Here is a 16,007-nt window from a genome sequence, read left to right on the forward strand (position 1 = left end):
GTATATCCATTTTCTATATTTTTGTTTCTCAAAGTGTAGGTAGAAAATGTCTGCATTGCTCCGCAGGGAAAAATACTATTCTCTAACCCACATAGCAATTCTCAGCTTACCAACATGACGAAATTACCCCAGGAAACCGATGGTGCTTCAGCAGCTATCACATCTAGAATTTCTCTTCAGAACAATGAACTGAGCCAAATGGAGAAACACCACACTTTATGAGCTCAAGGTATTCCTAGAAGCTATTCAAAGAACACTCTTCTATTGATGGCGACATGGAGGGATAGCGTAAGGACAAGTGCTTGAGAAAATGAAAATGTATGTGGTACACGGCCTTGGTGTGAGAAACAGCTTAACAAAAAAAGATTTATTTTGGCTCATATTTTCAGCATTTCAGGCCACGGTCACTGACTCCATTATTTCTAGACATGTAGTGAGGTGGAGCATCATGGTGGTAGTGGTGAAGAACTACCATTTCCTAGCAGCCATGAAGCACAGAGCAAGATCAAAAGGGCTAGAGTTAAGGTATGCCTTTCAAATGCATAGCCTCAGTGACTTCTCTAACTGGACCGCCACCTCCTACTTCTTTATTCAATTTCAATCAATCTATGATTAAATGATTGATTAGACCTTAGCCTGTATGATAGAATGCTCTCTGGAAACAGCCTAACAGACACACTCAGAGGTGTGCTTTAATAATCTCCTAGACATCTGACAATCCTATCAACTTGACAATCAAGATCAAGCATCACAGTTTGTGACTGAGTACAGTCATTCAAGAGAAAACAGGGCAAAGTATTAGTTCTCATTCCATGACAAGTTAGAAAAAAGTACATGGGAAATTAATATGAGAATTTTTTCAAGAAAATTTTATAAAATTTGCTTTTGGGATTAGAGAGATGGCTCAGTGGTTAAGAGTCCTGACTGCTCTTGCAGAGGACCCAGGCTTGATTTAATTGAAAAGTCTCTGAACATTTTATCTTTGAACAGGATCTACATGCCACAAGATTCTCAAAGGCTGTTGTATAGCCTCTCTGTCATACCCCAGACCTGTCACCTTTCACCAACCAAAGTGTTTATGGCTTTCCTAGGCCAAAATAACAGGACATACACAAAGCAAGGTATATAATTTCCCACCTTGGAGAGGCATTATCTTGTCATCATCACTTCCAGTGCCAGAGTAAATATCATAGGCTTGCTAGTATGTAAGGAAACAAGACAGGGTCAAGTAGGAGAAGTTGGATATCCCATAGGTTATAGCTAAGATATAAGTTTTTAGGTAAAATAATAAACTTTGGATTATCAGTTGGGTTGGTTTACAAAATAAAGACATGTAATGAAATAAAGAAACTGGAATTCACTAGGCTGTGAACAAGAGAATACCTTTTAGTGTTATCTTAGACATTTCTGATGCTATGTAGAATTCTAGAAACAAAATATTAAAGCAGAATGAAGATAACTGCATACATCATTTGAGATAATTTATCCAGAAGAGAGACGAGAGAGAATGGACAGAAAGGTCTCCAGAAAGCAAACTACCCACACATTGGTCTGATTATACATTGACATAATAATACCAGCTAGCTAACATTTATTGAATATTATGTGCCAGAAACTGCAAATAAGTGAGTTAACAAGATTAACATTCTATTAAATTCGACGGGGTCCAATGGTCGATGACATGATAGATGAGGCAGAGAAAAGGTGAAATCAAAGATAGAGGGCTTTGAAGGTCTTGCAAGAAATTTAGCTTTTCCTCAAAATGAAATAAAGCCAGTTATGTAATTTACCTTTTTAAATAATTGTAACCAGACTGGATGGGTTGAGAGAAAAAGCCACTAAGCAAGTAGGAGAGAATGGTCTCCTGGTGATGAGGCCACACTCACAGTTGGTGGTGGTGGGTGAAAGATGTTTTGGAAGGTCCATGGGTGCTGACCATAATGTAATCTGAATTAAAGTATGTGGAATGAAGCAGGATCCCTGACTTGGAATGAAAGGCCACAAAGTCTCAACTTCGTAATCGTCTATGGAACCAATCAAAACCAGTTTCCCAAATCCATCATTAGAGGAACAAGTCAACTTTACTGTTTTCCATTGAGATACTGAGAAGAAATTCTGTGTTTTTGTATGTGTTTTTGAAATCATGTATAAGGACAGGGAAGCTGACTTGTAAAGGCTGCCTGGCTAATCACTCAGCTTGAAACATTTATTGCTTTGAAAAGGTGAAGGATATGGAAAAGTTCAAAAAATTAAAAGTTTAAGCAAAAACCAAAAAGATAAGCAGCACGTTTTCTAATGGAGTTAATAATGTCTTACTGCTCCATTAATTTCAGAGTCAAGGCCTGATTTTAATTCTGAATCACCTTTTTGTTTTACTTATAAAGAATTTTTCATTAAGACAAATTAAGTAGATGGAAGTCCAGTTGTTTATTTTCTAGTACTAAACCATTCCTTCAAAAAGACACCTGTACAAGCCATTTGGCTCCAGTCAACTATATTTCTTATGTTTAATTATGAATATAATAAGAATGAGTTAAGAGACAGACTAGGCATCAGCCATAAAATTTCTACTTTGCTTAAACGCGCGCACGCACACACATGCACACACACACACACACACACACACACACACACACACACACATAAGCCCACTAGGCCTGTGAGAATGTTAGCTTTCAGTGGAAATTTTTGAGTCTTCAAAATTTATCCTTATTTACTTGAAATTTTCCTTGAAATTGTGTGATCAAAGATCTTTATACTGTATTAGTCTTATGTCTTTAGTTTCTTTATGTTGAACCTTTAAAAACCTGCTTTTTACTTTCTCTGGTTTGAGGGCAATTTGTTACTATCATATGTTCATGTTTTGCAACTATTTTTAGCCAAGTGCTTTCCAAGCTCTGTTTCTTTTCTCCCAAGGACTGTAATTACAGAGTTGATAATACATTAGAAATAGTTTCACCACTTCCACCAGAAAACTTCTAGAAATGATCAACACTTTCAGTAAAGGGGTAAATTACAAAATCAATCACAAAAATCAGCAGCCTTTCTATATACAAAGAACAAACTATCAGAGAATGAGTTCAGGGAACTATTCCCATTCACAATAACTTCAAAAAATATTTAGGGATAAACATAACCAAAGACATTAAAGACCTAGTTAATATTAAATTTAAATCTTTGAAGAGACTGAGGAAGACTCAAGGAGATGGAAAACCTCCTATGCTCATGGACTGGTAAAATCAATATACTGAAAATAACCATCCTACCAAAAGCAATTTATGTATTCAATGCAATCCCAATAAAAATTCCTGTAAAATTCTTCACAGAAATAGAAAAATCCACCCTAAAATTCATATAGAAACACATGGAGACCCTGGATTGTCAAAGGAGTCCTGAGCACAAAGAGCAAAGTTGGGAGGATTATTATTCCAGACCTCAATCTATATTAAAGAGTCATAGTCAAAAAACCAGTATGGTATTAGCACAAAAACAGACGTGTAAATCAATGGCACAAACTGGATGACCCAAACATGAATGCATGCAATTTCAGCCACCTGATACTTGACAAAGGTGTCAAGAGCACACACTGGAGGAAAGACAACAAATGATGCTGGCAAAATTGAATCTTCACATGAAGAATGAAACTGGACACATACCTATCACCCTTCACAAAAGTCAACTCCAAATGGATCAAAGACCTCAATGTAAAACATGAAACACTGAAACTGTTAGAAGAATGCACAGGCAGTATCTTATAAGATACTGGGTACAGAAAAGGACTTTCTAAATTGGATACCAGTTGCTCAGGAATTGGGTGGTGGGCAGTTTGGGGAGGTATGATGAGGGGAGGGACTCTAAATGCCATCAAACGATGCTGTATGAAAATCACAACATTTCAATAAAAATATATCCTATGTTTTCTGAGTTTCTTCTTTTTTTGTTTGTACCTAGTTTTTTAATTCATTTTGGTTGTTGGTTTGTTGGTTGTGTTTTAGTGCCTGAGTACCAGAAGGCAGGGACACTGGGGATTTCTTAGGAAAAAAAATTAAAAAAGATATAGTTTGATCAAAGTGAAATATAAAGCCAAGAATAGAGAACATATTTGCAAATATACTTTTCCCCCAAGTATCTCTTCAAAGTATGCTTTATCTGCAAAACTGCATATTAACCAGAACAAAGCCGTGGAAATGTATAGTAGGTACTTTTGGCCATATGATGGTGTCTTTAGGTAATTTTTATGTGAGGATGGTGTGGGAGACATAGATTCAGGTGGTTGAGTTGTGTTTAAGGACTATGCTGGGGAACACTCTACATTTGGTGTCTGGCTGGCTGAATTTTAATATTATTCAATCTTATGGATTACATTTCCCTCAGTATACTAAGTAGTCAATGCCAAAGTTGGGCATTTGGGTCCATTGTCTTCGAATGCCCATAGTACTGTAGCGTTTAAATTGAAGAATGGATTAGTACATCATTTCTATGTGAATTTATTGCTGGATTGCCTAACCTCTAAGTGATACACACACACACACACACACACACACACACACACACACACACACACACACCATACACACAAATTTATCTATCTATAATCTCCATGCACACATACGTACATATATATTTGTATGTGTGTGTGTGATTTACTAGAGAAACAAAAAGATGACAAAAGGGATGACAGCAGAATGAGAAAGCTGTTTTGTTGCCATTACTATTTATTTATTTAATTTATTTTTATTTATTATTCATTTATATTAGGTCCTACTGTGTAGTTCAACTGGTCTCAAACTTGCCATCCACCTGCCTCAGTTTCCCAAGTGCAGCGATTATTAGGAATTCACACCATGCTGAGCACTATAAGGATGTTTTGATGAAAGAGTTAGTGTTGGCTTAATTTCCGTGATGGAAAATATATGGAACTTTGTTTAGAAGTGAGAAAAAGTTATTATTTCGCATACAATCATTTCTCTAGAAAAAAATCTTCTGTAAGATGTGTATGTTAAATTTGATACAAGCAAAAACATAAAAAAGAATGCTAATAAAATCAAACTTGAAACAGTTGTTCATATGAAATAAGAAAATGACTTTATAAATAAGATTTTTGTATGTGTGCTATAATTTGACATAAGGAAAACTTATAAAAGTGAATGAAGAAATTAAGCTCTGAAAAAGTTGCTCATATGAAATAAAAAATGACTTTTTATTTATTTAAATGAACTTCAAGGGGCCAGAAATTGATTATAGAAATAGTACAATGAAGTATTAAAATGTATTCAGAGAAAGTGGATTTAAAATGTTGATACTTTGACTATGTAGTAATAAATACTGAAATGTTGATTACTCTTGTAACTATTTTTATGTCTAACTTAAAACTCCAATACCTAAATTTTTGACCTTTCATTTAATTTTGAATTCACTATTTTTCTTTTTTTTAGGGACAAGTTCTCACTGTGTAACTCTGGTTGGCCTGTAACTCACTATGCAGACCAAGCTGATCTTGGTCTCACAGAGATCTGCCTGCCTCTGCCTCCCCAGTGCTGGGATTAAAGGTGTGCACTACCATGTCCAGCTATAAGTTGAATTTTTTAAGCTACGTGAACTCTGAACTCCTCTAAAAATTGATTTTTCAAAAAATTATGTATTCCTAATACAGCCATTGTAGGAAAAAAAAATACCTTTCTACTTCTTCACTGTCTTACACATTGGTATTTTGAGGATCACATGAGATCAGAAATGCTGATGCGTCTTTCACTTTCCCAAGAGCACTAAGGAAATATAGATACTAATACAGAAAAGAGACCATATATTATCTCTTTTCTTTGGGCCTGTATTCAGCAGAGTGAAAAGGATGGGAGTACAGATTAACAGTGTATTTCCCAAGTCTACTGGAAAGAACCAGAACACCCCCACTCGTACACCAGCCTCTAACAGATTGTACCACCTATCAGGATTCTGTAGCTGTGTTCATCTACTGAGTCCACATTTACATTACTAATAACGCCATCAGAACAAGTTATTTCCAGGAAACCAGTCTTTGCAGAGTGTGGGTTAGATTCCCACGAAATACAGCTAATTCCTGGTAATCTAACTATATTTACCTCAAGTACAGAATTTCAGATTACTAGTTGGAATACTTAGATTCTGAAATATAAAACAAAATCCAGTGCTATTGTTACTCTACTGAGTATTATCAAACCAGGGGCCCTTGCCTGTATTTTCAGGTTCAAGCAAAAAGAAACTATTTAGAAAAGGGTCAAAAAAACGTTATTTAAAAAAGGAAATGCTCTTAAGGTCATTTAAGGCTATGTTCCTCAGGGGTCACATGGGCTTAGGAGGAGCCCCTGTCGCCTTTCTTTTACCAGTTCCACCTATGTGAAGGTAAGTCAAAGGTCCTGCTCAACCATGGTTGGCTTCTCTTGGAAGCATGGAGGAAATGATTCCTCTGTATTGACCCTCCTCTTTATAGACTGGACACTGGTTCAAGTCCATCTGGTGGGGTCTCCTCGGCCTCCTTGATCAAGAGGATATCTGACCCACCACCATTATAGGACATTTTGAAAGATGCTCATAATCCCCTGGAACTAGTCGACCTAGGAGGGCAAGGAGCAAAAGGTGTCCTTTATAATCCCTCTGACCAAATTATTATAGACCTCAAAGTATGTCTGCTAAACACCCAAGAAGGTTAGTTCCACCAGTCTGGTATTTTTAATTACTGTGTGTCATGTAAATAAATCTTGGGCAAAGATCAGTTGTTCTCAGATAAACCTTACCTAGACATGTAAATCTTGATCCACTATGTATAATTTGTCAGTAGGTTGTAGGAGTAATGTGGTTCTCACTGGTTTTCAAAGCTCGCTAGGCATTGTTTATCTCTCACATTGTCTCACCCCTCCATCATGGTTTTCCCTTTTAAGGTGCCCCCAATTTCCCCCTTTTCTCCCGTAGTAATACCCTTCTCCTATGGTCCTACCTCTCTTGAGCTCCTTCTTTTCCTTTATCCCCTAGGTTCCTTGTATACCCTTCCCTCCCCCGTCCTATCTGGACCAACTGTGTGGCCTTAAACACCCTAAAGGAAAGTATAACCAAAGACTAAAGGGGCCAATATAATTTCATAAGAGACCATATGTATAGCTAAAGGTAACATAGCAAGCAACAATGCCAGACAGGCAATACCTTCTTTTGAGTTGTTGGCCAGGGTGGCCAAAGGGATTTCCAGATGGTAACCCAGCATAGAACTGGGAAATTGAACAGCAGACCCCAATCTTATCCAAAGGAATATTGACAACTGATTACTGCTAGGTGAGGAACAGCTGACTCTCCTAAAACAAAGACCTCTAGATAGGCCGACTAGATTCACCAGAGGACAAGTAGTGGGGAATGGCTGGGGGTGCCAACAACACAGCAGACAGTAGCAGGGATATCAGAGTATAAGGGCTCTAGTAGGGGGGAGGGAGGCTATGGGAGGGTGCTACTTGAGAAGTGGTTGTATAGAAAAATTCTTCAAAGCATAAATATTTGCTCCTTAATAATTGGTAGATGTGAAAAACGTTACCATTGAAGTCTACCTGATGACTTTATATCCATGCTCAGATGTTAAGGAGCTCAGAAAGTAACCGACTGTGACTAGTAATAATCAGATATATAGAGATTAGAAATGCATATGCATCTTCGTGTCAATTGTATTAAAAATGAATTTTTCTGTACGAAACTGTGTATTTTAATAATGAAATGGAGATCTTTTTCAAAGTTTAAAACCGCATTTAATTTTGTCTTATAGGATTTATATGGAGTAGAATATTGTATAACTGCATTAATTCAACTAAAAAAAAAAAGTAAATGCTGGGCCAGGTGTGGTGGCACATGCCTGTAATCCCAGCACCTGGGAGGCAGAGGCAGGTGGATTGAGATTTTAAGGCCAATTGAGGGAGAGGGAAGATACTGGGGTTGGGGTTCAGGCAGAACGATTGTTTCTCTTCTTGGAATGGTCTTCTCCCTAAGGAGTCCTTCTCCTTGTGTGTTCATTCTTCTTGGAATATTCAGTGATGAGCTTTCAAACATACAATGAGAAGTGAAATAACTCAAATATTACAGGCAGGTAGCTGAGTTGTTTGTACTAGAAATAACACTTCTTCCTTCCATGCAAAGCATTCTAGATGGATGTAAAATTCCATTTCGTCTACTCACCTTGGGACTTTTCCATGAAAGAGTAACACATCGTTTAACCAGAGGTCAAATAAAAATGTTTAGCCTTAGTAAACTGGATTTAGTAGTAGTGAAACAGAAAAGGAAAAGACTGTTATGACAACATGAACCATGACACTGACATGAATGGAGTTTTGTTTCATTCCCAAGCAAACTACAGAAACCATTTTAAGCATTTCCATCAACACAGAATTAATTTGATGTAAAGAACTGCTTATCCAAATGATGAAGGTGCCAAAATGAGAGGAAAATCAGCAATCAGTCCTGTCAGGAGCCACTAGCTCCTCCAAAGTGGAAGGGCAAAGACTGGAGTCTTTGAGCCACAAGATGGGAGCTGAGATGAGCGTGGGCCTGTCCAACCAAAGTTCCATGTAGAAAAGCCACCAGAGGCAGATGGGAAGGTGAGAGCAAAGGATGACAGATCAACAGATAAGCAGAGTGCCTTTGCCTCCCTCTTGTTACGGGTTGGGTGTAAAGTGTCCTCCACAACGTCATGTGCTTGAACACATGGTACCCAGCATTGTTTCTGGGAAGTAGTGGAACCTTTAAGTAGGGCATAGCTGGAAGAGCTGCATGCCCAGGAGCTGGCCTTCAAGGTAATATCTGCTTTGATTTGAGGCCCAGCTCTCTCTTTTTCCTGGTTGGTAACATGTAACAAGCCCCAGTTGCACACTCCCATCACCATAAAATCTGCAATATCTTTTCCACCTTGATGGACAATATCTTCTTAATCTGGGAGCCAAAAGAAGTCCCTCCCCCCTTTAAGTTGTGTCTATCAGGTATCTCCCACCAGTGGCTTCCACTTTCTGCCACAGTTGGCTGCCAGCTGCCAAAAAATGCCTGTGAAATAGAGCTGCTTAGAGCCAATCCTGTGATGGTGCAGAACACAAAAGAAGAGGGCAAGAATCTGAGGGCAAAAGACTCATACCAGGCCACCACCTATGGCCACAACCCGTGAGTTTGCTGAGCTGCTTTACCCTTTTTATAAGGAGTTAACTCCAGGTGGATTTATTGAACTTCTCACCAAAATTTTACAAAAGGTAATGCAAACTATGATAATTTTACAAGGCATTATAATGTGTTATGATAAAACTTAAGACTCTTCGAGACCTGGATATGAATATCCACATGATTTTGAGAGATGTTTTTAGCTCAGTTGGAGTGAAAACTCTTCCTCTGGTGTGACTTCTACCAGTGCCAAAGATCCAGGTGGGCACGTTGTCATTGCTGAGTAATATTTAAATGGTAATCGCAACTTAGAATTTACTCTAAATTTTGAATGAAGAACTAGTTTCAAAGACTAGGGGTATTGGCAAGGGGTTAAGCAATCGCCTAGCATGTCTGAGGCCCTCTATTCTATTCCCAGCACTGGAAAAATAAAAATAAAAGTTATGCCCAAAAATATGTGTTAGTGAGTTTGTCTTTATCTATTCTACATATTATACAGTGATGCTTTAGCATCCTAAGTTAGTTAAGACAAGATATTGAATATCTTGGTCTAATTGGCATGCTATAAGATACCCTAAAGTGGTTTAGGAGTGTGGCAGTGGTAGGCTCTCCTTTAGGGTTTATGACCTCTCCAACACATGTATTTATCTACTTTTATAGTACCAGTCATGAATTCTGTCCTATTGAGCAGGAGGTAAGTTCAATTACATCGCTGTTGGTAACCCCCAAGATAAAAATGCCGCTATTGTACCATTAGGGATATGTTGCTGAATCAGCATTGTTGTTATTTGTAGGCTAGCATGTTTAGCTCTGTCCTCACATGGTAGAAGAGGTGTGAGATCTCTCTAGATCTTTTTTTAAACTTGTTTTTTTAAAGTGCATTTTATTTTAATATTTATTTATTTATTGTTTATTTATGCATGTGCATGTCTGTGCCATGGTGTTCATATAGAGGTCAGAGGACACCTTTTGGGAGTCAGTTCTCCCCTTCCACATATGGATTCCAGGGATGGAGCTCAGGTCATTGGACTTGGCAGGAAGTGTCTTTACTTTACCTTTTCGAACCACCTCACTGGCCCTAAGTTTCTTTTATAAGCATACTCATCTTATCAAGAGTGCTCCTCCTTGTGACTAAATCACATTAAAGGCCCCACTTCTCAGTAACCTCACCCTGGGGGTTTCAACATACAAATTTTGGTGGAACATATTCTTCTGTTCAGTTTCAGATTGCTTTCCCAACACAGCTCACCTGGAGAGACACTGCCAGCATCTGGACAGAATCTTGCATCCTTTAAAAGACTTTATTAAACACTCTGTTATTGATTCTCACCATAGCCTGTTTCATAGATGTTTGCTGAAGGCCTCTCTGAAGCCATCTCTAAAGGCCTGCTGCCTGTCTCAGCTTGACTGTACTCAGTTCTGATCACGCCTGAACTGCTGAAATTCTGTCCAAATTGGATTAAAGTCTAAGACATCCCAGAAACTATCCCTTCTCTATGAAGGTACACACTCATATGCATTCTGAGGGCATGCTTCGCATATGCTTAAGGTGAACGGAAGGAAGCCTGAAGTGTAAATGATGGGTGTCCATGTCATAGCTGCCAACTCAGCAGACATGCAAGTGTGTTTAAAGATAATGGACACTTAAAAGTGTGGAGATCACAGAGTGATACATATCATTAAATGTACACAATTAAAGACAGGGGCCAGAATGAAAGTCTTTCAAATTTCCTCTGGATGATGCTTTCCCATACACAAGCACCTGCACAGAACATCAGAACGTGCTGATGGAAACTAATGTTTGCTTCTATTTTATCATTCCTTTGAAATTGTGGTTTAGCAGTCTGGGAACTATAAAACATTGCTCTCCCCGAGAAATGGGATGTGTTCCTGAGATGAAAAATCCTAATGAGGATGAGAATCCTAGGCTCACTTCAAACTCATAACGAGAGGACTGTTACTACATTAAACAACAACCAGCACAGTAACACGAAAATCTGAAGTTGAGGGCAGGCAAGAAAAGAAAGACTGTGGGAGAAAACTGTCTGCTTTATCCTCTTGATTTCATTTTGCAAAGCTTTAAAAGAGTGTGAAGATTTTTCCCAATGAGAAACAGAATGAAAGGGCGGAGTGAAGGGCTGTTTTCCAGCACTGGTCCCCCAAATCCCCACTCTCACGACTGGGAGCCCTTCGCACACAGTGGCCAAGATCAGACCTCCTAAGCAGAACATTTTTCCTTGGAGATTTTTCTTGTTGGGACTTTAATTAAGCTCCTGCCAGGCTTGCAAGCTTTTTAATTTTACCTTTCTTTCTTCTTTCTTTCTCTTTCCTCCTTATATCAGCTTGCTTGCCAGGAAACTTTTTCCAAGCTGTCACAATTATAGTAAATGTACCCTAAGATATTAAATTTAAAGATATTCAAGTAATTTCTTCCTAAGGAGCCACAATAGTTTTCTTGTATATGGAAAATATTTCATTCATTTATTCACTCATTCATTCACTTTCTCATTCATTTATTTTTTACTTTAATTTGTTTTATAGATGAGAAAATAATAGAATAGAAAAGGCAGCTTCATGGAGTTCACATAACTGTTCACTAGTTAGTGATGTAACTCATCCTCCCCAAAAGTCACCCATCCAAAGAAACTTGCTGTTCCTTTATCTGATACACTGTTCAGAAACAAACTAGTGCAGGTGAATGAAAAATGAGTGAGCCAAGAGAACACGATGCTTCAGCCAATGGTTTAGCACGTATTTAATGAAACATAATATTTACTTCAGTCAGGTTCCATGGCAAAATCTCTTTGTCTGCAAACTCAGTGCAATTCTGAAAATATAAAGGCAGGGCTTGAAAACAAGACGTGACTCCTTAAAGCAGATTTCGTGAGAAGCTATTTTCATTTGAGGGAGCTTAACTTTGGTGACCTTAAATAGGTTTTTATCTTCTTTTTTTTGGTCTGAATAATTTCTATTTTTAAAAACAGAGATAATATCGCAGAGTGTGAAATGAAACAAGCCATCAGAATCACGAAACCTAAAATGACAGATATAGAATATTGGAAACATTATCTGTTCTCTGTGGTCATGATGATCATCATTCTTATTATCTGTTTAATAATTGCATGATGCCAGCCTATTGCATCAACTGCTGTTTCTGTGAGATACTTACTGATCGCCTCCACAAACCGCTCAAAGAAACTGTAAGGGAAGAGTGGTTCAGGCAGCTCCCGGAAAAACATCTTCAGTGCTCCGGTGACAACGTGGATGTCCTCCCACTGGCTGTCGTCCAAATTCAGCTTCTCTTCTGGGAAAACACGAGGAGAAATGGAACAACTGGTTTTAATGAAACAATTACAAGACACTAATTATTATGTTAATGTTTGCCTACTATCATCAGCGACCGTTAACAGCCTTCTGCACCTAGAGGTTTGGTGCTGTGCATGGATTTTTTTTTTTCTTCCCTTTTTCTGTAGGAAGGGAACATTTTCAATGGAATACCATCTGTAGGAATGCAGCTAACAAAAAGCAAGGGACACAAAGAGACAGTGCCTTTGACACAGTATGTCAGATACATTTATTCCCATAATGCATCAGTGTGAAAATTAGCATCACAGCTCAACATGATTCAAAGCTATTTGGGTTTGAGGCCGAGGAGCTAAGAGTTGCCAACGATGCCCGGCTCAAGGGACCGGCCTGAAGGCCTTGCTGAGCCAACAGGAGACATATGCTAAACATGGCAATAGAAAACGAGTTATTGCTTTACATGTGTTAGCCTTGCTATGTACAAGGGAATAATGGCTAACACTTTTTTCCTTTTCTTTTTTTTTTTTTTCCTGGATATAAAGTCAGCAAGGAACAGGATACTGAGCGAGAAAGGATATTAATTCCTTCTTACTGTTTCAAACATATCTTTTTTTCCTGTTTTCATCTCAGTGAGAAAAATGTGCCCAGCAACAATATTAGACAGACCCCTGTTGGCCTGCATGGGCTATGCAAAGCTGTCAAAAATGATAACCCAATGAAGACAAACCACAAGTGCTAAGCAACTCTTTGGAAACAACAGAAATGTTTGCTTGGGAAGCCTGAGTGAATTGACACACTGAAACACTGAGGAATGGGGATCCTGAAACGAAGGTTTTGTAGAAAGTGTGAGGGTGTTTATTGTCTTCCTGTAATTCGCAATATAAAATCTGGAATCATTCTCACATGAGAAAGGATGATTAGCGTCTGAAAGTGACATCTTTACACACAATTAAGGGAAAGCGAGACACAATGGCATTTCTATTGATCTGTAGGATTTGCTTTTCTGAATAAGCAATACGGAAAAGATTTTTGAAAGCTAATCATTTACAATATAAAGTTAACTGAAAAATCCAAGAATCTGGGGTAAACAGGTATTTGGTCATCTGGAATTTTTTCTCTTTTCTTATGATGGCTTGAGCCTATGGTCACATGCCACACACACCCCCTGCCCCCAGTGTGAGTTCTATGAATGCCAAGAAGCATTTTGCACCAAAAAAATTTAAGAAAAGCTGAGAACTGTCACTGTAGGGATTCTCTGCAGGAGCTGTTTTGCTAATACTGTTCATATCCTTTTAAAACATATTAGCCCAAATCACTACTGGAGTTTTTTTTTTTTTTTTTTTTTTTTTTTTTTTTTTCTTTTTTTTTATTTAATTTTTAAAATTTATTATTTATTTATTTTTTTTTAAATGATACAGGTTCTCCTTGTAGCCCCAGCTGTCCTGGAATTTACTCTGTAGACCACCAGGCTGGCCTCGAAATCACAAACATCTCCCTGCTTCTGCCTCCCAAGTGCTGGGATTAAAGGCGTGCACCACCACGCCCGTTATTATTTTTATATTTTTATGTGTATGTGTGTATTGCCCAGGACTGGTAGAGTGCTGATCTTGCTCAGTAGTGTGTTTGTGCAAAGGAGAATGAGGTGGATGTGCTGATGTCAGAGGGGGTGAGTTTCATCTTCTTTCACTCTTCATTCCTACCTCAGTCATGACACAATAATATGATCCACAACAAAATCAGCACAGAAGACCTTCTTTCTGCCCTGCAATCATTTTTGATTGATTGTGTTTCAACAATTAGTCTTTTATTTGGCTACACACTATTGAAATAGGCCGACAGCATCTTAGCAGGCCAGCTTTAAACAGTCAACTGCTAACAATAGCATCAAAAAGGGGGACTTGATGGGGTTTACTGTCACTTTAAAGAACGGGGTTTTCACATTGCTGAAATCTGTCAGATATTTTGAAATGTCCCTCTCACTATGGTGCCACACCCCCTGCGTGCCCTTATAATAAAATTGGTTTTACTCCTGATTAAATCATTTTCTCCCTACCCACTACCATACTTCCCATAATGGACCTGTGCGCTCTACAGCTGGTGTTCTTCCCATGGCACCAATTCTTACTTTATCTTTTAAGCACTTTGCTGCTAAGATCCCATGCAGAGTGCTTATGTTTTGTTAAGAGCTTCATTCTTAGAGAAATAGTTTAACACATGTTCTAAAAATGTTGTACAACTTATTGCTTAAAACACATTTAGAAAATGTATAAGTACTGTAGCTTTGGCACTCAACTTTAAGTGGAAACCTAAACACACATGCACACAGGCAAACACACATGCACACACACACACAACTATCAAAAATTTATCAGAAAAGTACAACATGAAATGCCATTTTGGTGCGTAGGGTTAGAGTCTGCTAAAGGAAAATGCTCAGTTATTAAAAAGGAATGCTTTTATCTTGAGCAAGAAACTGGCAATAGCAACAAATGATTGCTTAACTGAAGGAAAATGCCATTAATATTATTTACTTTCACTTACATATCAGAAATTTTAGTGACTGCTATGAGTATGTCAATATACACAAAAGAAATTCTGCCAATTAATTAGTACCACTTGATTATGTCTGTTTAAAAGCCATATGCTGTAATATTATTGTTAATTTGTGTCATTTAAACCCAAAATTTCTAATAAAGATGCAGATATTAGTAATTATCACTATTTAAAGAAAAAAAGCCTCCAACAAGTAGTTCAAATAAACAGTAAGGCAAGAGTTGACATGAGTCCTTTGGAATACAATAATTCACTTTCATGTTAAAATTTTCATAATCAGTAGATCTCTTGTAATACAGAGGGTCTCAATCTTCAAAACTGTGGTAGTTTATTTAAATATATAATCCCACCCAAATCTTATGCCATGTCTTGAAAAAAACCAGTTCTCTAGAAGAACCAGTCATAACCCTTTCAAGTGTTAACAAGAATCATATTTGCATTATTTGGTAAGAGTTTTCTAACAAGGCCATCAGCAGTGATTAGACTTTTGCCTCTTCCAAGAAAGCAAAGTTTCTCAACAGTGACATGTGATCACCGTTTGAGAAAGGATAATCTTCCTCATTGGGGCTGTCCTGTGCATTCTGAGATACATGAGCAACATCCCTGGCCTCAACCCACTAAAAGCCACTTGTGTTTTCTAAGGGCGATGATAGATAATGTCTCCAGACATTTCCAAAAATCTTCTGGTGCTGAAAAGTATCCTGGTTGAGAGCCACAGTAATGGAGGCTGGAAGGCTCTCCAGAAGTTTCTCAGTGAGGCCTGCTTATGCAATTGACCTTATATGGGCAAGAATTCAGAAGCTCAGATATAGACATAACATGGTTTTCCTAATATGAATTTAAAAATATTATTTCTGATTATTAGAGATTAGAAATGCATGTGCATCTTAGTGTCAATTGTATTAAAAATGATTTTTTTCTGTATGAAACTGTATTTTAATAATGAAATGGAAATCTTTTTCAAAGTTTAAAACCTAATTTAATTTTATGTCTTATAGGTT

General features: G+C 37.8%; 1 protein-coding gene across 1 annotated transcript in view; it reads right to left on the reverse strand.

Annotated features, from left to right (window-relative positions):
- Positions 1 to 16,007, reverse strand: part of Arhgap15 (Rho GTPase activating protein 15) — a 612,017-nt gene that overhangs the window by 68,068 nt on the left and 527,942 nt on the right. The window contains exon 12 of the mRNA XM_008825192.2: positions 12,320 to 12,454. Within this exon, the coding sequence (XP_008823414.1) occupies positions 12,320 to 12,454 (135 nt within the window). The remainder of the gene's footprint in view (positions 1 to 12,319; positions 12,455 to 16,007) is intronic.

This window comes from Nannospalax galili, unplaced genomic scaffold (genome assembly GCF_000622305.1).
Source record: "Nannospalax galili isolate Female #2095 unplaced genomic scaffold, S.galili_v1.0 scaffold87, whole genome shotgun sequence".
Classification (NCBI taxonomy): domain Eukaryota; kingdom Metazoa; phylum Chordata; class Mammalia; order Rodentia; family Spalacidae; genus Nannospalax; species Nannospalax galili.